The sequence below is a fragment of the Melopsittacus undulatus genome, chromosome 14, assembly GCF_012275295.1.
Source record: "Melopsittacus undulatus isolate bMelUnd1 chromosome 14, bMelUnd1.mat.Z, whole genome shotgun sequence".
NCBI lineage: Eukaryota > Metazoa > Chordata > Aves > Psittaciformes > Psittaculidae > Melopsittacus > Melopsittacus undulatus.
The window spans coordinates 1300268-1306469 of NC_047540.1; the positions used below are offsets into that span (position 1 = coordinate 1300268).

General features: G+C 61.8%; 1 protein-coding gene across 1 annotated transcript; it reads left to right on the top strand.

Moving 5' to 3' along the window:
* Positions 1-2248: 2248 nt before the first annotated feature.
* Positions 2249-4200, top strand: HPCA (hippocalcin). Its single transcript, XM_034069272.1, has 3 exons — positions 2249-2692; positions 3423-3528; positions 3706-4200. The coding sequence occupies exons 1-3, from the start codon at positions 2315-2317 to the stop codon at positions 3801-3803; spliced, it is 582 nt and encodes a 193-aa protein (XP_033925163.1). The 5' UTR covers positions 2249-2314; the 3' UTR covers positions 3804-4200.
* Positions 4201-6202: the final 2002 nt, after the last annotated feature.

Genomic DNA, 6202 nt, shown 5'->3' on the forward strand with positions numbered 1-6202 from the left:
GGATGGAGGCACCGCAGCAGCTCCCATCGCTTCCCAGACCAATCCCAACCCCAAAACACCTGATGCTGGTCCCAGTGGGGTGTTCCCAGCTGCTGCAGTGTGAAGGGTAAGAAGGAGCTGGTGGGGCAATGGCAGCACCAGCAGGCTCAGCACCCAGAGGTGCAGGTGATGGGCAGGATCACCTTTATTGTCAACGGCTGATCATTGCTGTGGCCAACCCAAGCCCATGGGGTTTGGCTGCTCTGTCCCCACCTCCTGCCCCACTTCGGGTCGATGTTTCCCTCATCGCTGCCCCTCAGCATCCCTGATCCCAGTGCTCAGGTTTTGGGGTGAATTAGCCCCATTATGGGTTTCCCAACCTGTGAGGTGATGCCCAAAGCACACGGATGGGGGGTCCCTGTGCCCCCCGTGTCCTGCGGCTCCTTCGGAAGGGTGGGATGGGGACGGGCAGGAGTGGGGCCGGCGCTGGCGCTTGGAGAGCGCGACCCCTGCTCGGCTCCGACCCTGGATCCTGACTGCGGCCACCGCAGCTTCTGGTGCGACAACACAGCAGCGATGGTGTGATCCCAGTGCTCCCAGTGCTCCCAGTGTCCCCAATGCTCCCAGTGCCCCCAGTGCTCCCAGTGATCCCAGTGATCCCAGTGCCTCCAGTGCTCCCAGTGATCCCAGTGCCTCCAGTGCTCCCAATGCTCCCAGTGCTCCCAGTGCTTCCAGTGATCCCAGTGCTCCCAGTGCTCCCAATGCTCTCAGTGCTCCCAGTGCCTCCAGTGCTCCCAGTGCCCCAAGTGCCTCCAGTGCTCCCAGTGCCCCCAGTGCTCCCAATGCTCCCAGTGCCTCCAGTGCTCCCAGTGCCCCCAGTGCTCCCAGTGCCTCCAGTGCTCCCAGTGCTCCCAGTGCCCCCAGTGCTCCCAATGCTCCCAGTGCCTCCAGTGCTCCCAGTGCTCCCAATGCTCCCACTGCTCCCAGCCCTCCCAATGACCCCAGCCCCCTCTCCTCATAGGTCTCACCGCAGCCCCCAGCTGTGTGTGTGTGTGTGTGGGGGGGGCTATCAGGGATCCGTACCCCACCCCCCCCCGCAGCGCCCTGCGTGGGGCAGTACCCGGGGGGGGGGAGCGGCTCCGGTGCCCCCGGTGCCCCCCCCCGCCGCTGCGGCGGTCACTGCTGCGGTGCGTGCGGCGGCGGCGGCGGCTCCCGGGCAGGTGGGAGGCGGCGGGGACGGGGGGGGACCGGAGGGGGAACCGGAGGGGGGGGGGGGGCACCGGGGAGACCGGAACAGCGGCACCGACCCGGGCACCGCCGGGAATGCGGATCCCAGACCCCCCCCCCCGGTCCCCGGTGCATCCGGGGGTACCGGTAACGCACCCCGGGGGGCTCCTCATCCCGTTCGGGGGGATCCCGGGTCCGACCCCCCCCCGCCGGGAGCATCCTCAATGGTGCCCTCCCGGGGCGCTGGGACCCGGCGGGGGGGGGGGGGGGCTCAGACTCCAGGGAGGGGGTGGGGGTGGTGCCCCCCCACTGGGGACCCCTGCGTGGGGGGGGAGCCCCCAAATCCTCCCTTGGGCTGCGGGAGAGGGGATGGAGACATGGAGGGGGTGATGGGGAGAGAGTGGGGGGGGTCCCAGCCCCTTGTAAGTGGGGCGGGGGGGTTCGGCCCCGCTGGGCTGCTCCTCTTGGGGAGCCCTTTTGGCCCTGCGATTGCAAAGGACGCGAGGTTTGGGGGCGCTGGGGCTCCCCCTTCTTTGGGTGCCCCAGGCACTGAAGCCCCCCCAAGCCCCACACAGGGGTCACACCACAGCTGGGGTGGGGCAGGGGGTAAAGGCCCCCCCCAAGCCCCCCACTGTGGGGACCCGGGGTGCATGGGCACTGGGCACCCATCCTGAGCTCCCCAGGGGTGACCCCAATGGGATGGGGTGCGCCGGGTCCCGAGCAGAGCCCTGCAGCCCCCGGCCCTGCCTGGGGCTCCGGTGCCCACCGGGGGCATCAAATATTAACGGAGGCAGTGGAGGAGCTGAAAATAACCCTGGCTCCGAGGGAGCTGACCCAGATCCGGCAGCCCCAAAGCTGGGCTGGCCTCAGAGCTCCGGGCAGCACCGGATCCGGCCCCATCCCCTCCTGCTGCGGGCTCTGTATCACCTGTGTATGGTGCAGATGAGCTATAGGGGCTTGTCACACAAAGGGGGTGGCGCTGGGTGGTCCTTGGGGTGCTCAGAGGGGATGGAGGGGATGGAAGGGGCCGCATCCATGCCCAGGGAGCTCTGCCCCATCCCTCTCCCCTCCTGCAGCACAGAGGGACCCCAGCGCTGAGCCCAGCACGATGGGGAAGCAGAACAGCAAACTGCGTCCCGAGATGCTGCAGGACCTGCGGGAGAACACGGAGTTCTCGGAGCTGGAGCTGCAGGGCTGGTACAAGGGGTTCCTGAAGGACTGTCCCTCCGGGATGCTCAACGTGGAGGAGTTCAAGAAGATCTACGCCAACTTCTTCCCCTATGGAGACGCCTCCAAGTTTGCCGAACACGTGTTCCGCACCTTCGACACCAACGGCGACGGCACCATCGACTTCAGGGAGTTCATCATTGCCCTGAGCGTCACATCCCGAGGGAAGCTGGAGCAGAAGCTCATGTGGGCATTCAGCATGTACGACCTGGACGGCAACGGCTACATCAGCCGGGAGGAGATGCTGGAGATCGTGCAGGTACCGAGCTCTGCATTGGGGGGTCCTCGGCGGTGGGGCTTGTGCCCATCGCGACCAAAGCTTCCCATATGGGGACATGGGGAGGGTGATGAACGGCAGCCCCATTCCCAGCATGGTGAAGGCTGAAGCTTGGCCCCCTTCCTGCATGGGTGACAGCAAACACCTTGCACCCCCTTGGTCCCCTGTCCTGCATGGTGACAGCAAACACCTTGCACCCCCCTTGGCCCCCTGTCCTGCATGGGTGACAGCAAACACCTTGCACCCCCCTTGGCCCCCTGTCCTGCATGGGTGACAGCAAACACCTTGCACCCCCTTGCCCCCCTGTCCTGCATGGGTGACAGCAAACACCTTGCACCCCCCTTGGCCCCCTTTCCTGCATGGTGACAGCAAACACCTTGCACCCCCTTTGGTCCCCTGTCCTGCATGGTGACAGCAAACACCTTGCACCCCCTTGGCCCCCTTTCCTGCATGGTGACAGCAAACACCTTGCACCCCCTTAGCCCCCTTGCTGCATGGGTGACAGCAAACACCTTGCACCCCCTTGGCCCCCTGTCCTGCATGGGTGACAGCAAACACCTTGCACCCCCTTGGCCCCCTGTCCTGCATGGGTGACAGCAAACACCTTGCACCCCCCTTGGCCCCCTGTCCTGCATGGTGACAGCAAACACCTTGCACCCCCTTGGCCCCCTTCCTGCATGGGTGACAGCAAACACCTTGCACCCCCTCCTAGGCCATCTACAAAATGGTCTCGTCAGTGATGACCATGCCCGAGGATGAATCCACTCCGGAGAAAAGAACAGAGAAAATCTTCCGCCAGATGGATACCAACAATGATGGTAAATGAGGGATGGAGGGATTAAGGGGAAGGTCTCATGGCCAAAGCAGGGTCTGAGCCCCGGCTGCACACACGCTGATCCCATGGCTCACGGGGGGGCTCAGTGGACCCCAGGGTCCTGGCTGTGCCCCCGGGATGCAGTGATGGGCACCAGGCTGAGCATCGTCCCCCCCCACAGGAAAGCTTTCCCTGGAGGAGTTCATCAAAGGTGCCAAGAGTGACCCGTCCATCGTGCGCCTGCTGCAGTGCGACCCCAGCGGCACCGCGCAGTTCTGAGCCCCATGGAGCCCCACAGCACCCCCCAACCTGCAGCCGGTCACTGCCACGGGCCCCTGTGGTCCCCCCATTGCCATGCCCCATAGGGAGAGAGCTGGAGCCCGGCAAGGGGGGACCCAGGGGCATGGTCCCCATGGCCAAGCAGCTCCCACACTGGTCTAGCTTGGGGAAGGATGGAGCAGGGTCTGCCCTGGGGAAGGATGGAGCAGGGTCTGCCCTGGCCAAGGATGGTCCCCCCAGCACCGGGGACATGAACCCAGATTCATGGTGAAGCCACCGCTGCATCCCTGGCACAAACACACAGGGATGTGGGGACCCCCAGCACCCCCAATGCATGCAGACATGGCCATGGGGCTGAGCCAGCCCCTTCCCCACAGCCAGCACACGGGCAGGGGCCGCAGGGATGGGGACACACTCATTGTCTTTTAATACCTACAGAATAAAGTTTGTGTCAGTGCAGTCAGTGCTGGGAAAGGGGCATCAATGGGGAATGGTCCCCCCTGAAGGGTCAGGATCCAGCCCGGTTGCCTCCCTCGGTGCAGCCCCAGGCGAGCTGAGGCCATGGGGATGGGCTCATGGGTCTTGGCTGGTGGCATCTAAAGGACACGACCACCCAGGAGCTGGGTTGAGACACAGCGGGGTCCCAGTGTGGGGCTGTGGAGGCTCTGGGGCAGGGAGGGCTGGGGGGGGCACAGCCATGGGGAGCTCCTGAGCCCAGCCAGGTCCATGCAAGCCCCGCTCAGGGCTGAGCCCAGGACCAGCAGTCACCTCCCTCTGGTGCATCCGTGGCAGCAGTGGCTGAGGTGGATGATGAGCAGGAGGCAGTGGCCGAAGGCAATCCACATGGAGCTGAGGAGGGGGAAGGCCCAGAGGGACAGTGTGGAGCTCTGTGGGACACACACAGAGTGGTAAATGCCTCATCCCTGCAGTGTTCAAGGCCAGGTTGGACACAGGGGCTTGGAGCAGCTGCTCCAGTGGAAGGGGTCCCTGCCCATGGCAGGGGTTGGAGCTGGAGGAGCTTTAAGGTCCCTTCCAACCCAAACCAGGCTGGGATTGTGTGACGGGGGATCAATTCCCCACCCACCCTCCTCATCCCCAGTGCAAACACCCCAGGGGACTCACACAGACACAGGTGGGATAGAAGGGGCACTCATGAGAGACCAGGGCAAAGGCAGCACTGGTATCCATGCAGGGGGACAGCAGCACCTGGCTGCGGCTGCTCAGGACCAGTGCAGTGATGGATGGACAGGGCAGGCAGGGCTCAGGGTGAAACCCACCCCCTTCTGCAGGAGGGGATGGAAGCGGCACAAGCAGCCTCTGCAACAGGTTCCAAAGGCCTCTGAGCAATAAAGGCACTGGGCAGACAGGCAGGGGTGGTTTTCAGACTTACTTAACTTGTGCTCAAACATGTGCTGCCATTGATGCTGCTTATTCCTTAAAACCATCTGTCCGAGATACAAATAAAAGCCTGAAACCTGAGCACATTTATCAATGAACAATGGGAGTCACAAAGCAAACACCAGGTTTGAGGTGCCTGGTGAGCACCACTGAAACCCTGCACTGAATTCAGAGGAAAAGCCTTTAATAGGAATACCCAAGGTCTATGACCAGTGAGGAGGTCAATCCTGCTTCCCAAATCCCTGTATCAGTGAGTACAGGACTGTGGCATCAGTTCCACTACTGATACAGGACATGTAATGGTGTAAGTTACCTGGCACATCACTGCAGCGCTGTGAGCATCAGTCAGATGTCAGCAGAGGGCTCCCTGCTGTACCTGGATGAATTAAAGATGACAACCGTTTACAAAGAGAAGGCAGCACCTACACGGGCACAGATTCATCACTGATCCGAAGCTGTTACCGGTTACCCAAAGGTTCAGGTCAGGAGTCCACACACTGAAGCAGTTTGCAGTGATTCTGCCCCTGAATGCAGCGTTTCCCACAGCTCCTGCATGAACTCGTGCTCTCTATGGACACAGCCTAAAGGAAAGAGAAGCCAGAAGCAGCAGGAGGCAGCACAGAGCAACACAAAACCCCTAGGAAAGGAAAAGGTAACACAGAATAAATGCTTTTTCCATGCGAGGCATCTTTGTACCTGCTGGACAGAGCCTGGACACAAATCCTGCTTCCTGAAGGTCGATTCTTCCATCTCCTGGCCAGTTTCTGCTGTCGTTTCAGTTGTACTTTACCTCAGCTCAGCTATGGGAAGTGAACTGAGGAGTATAAGAGAAGGTTTATGTGTTTCAAGCTACAGTCCAGAATCATAGGCTGGATAGCACAGGATTGTCTGAAACTCACCGAGTTTATTTCCAGTCCACACATACATACAGCAGATACAATAAAACCTAATGACAACAGAGGCTGAAGAATCACATCCAGGTGCAACCTCATGAAAGATTA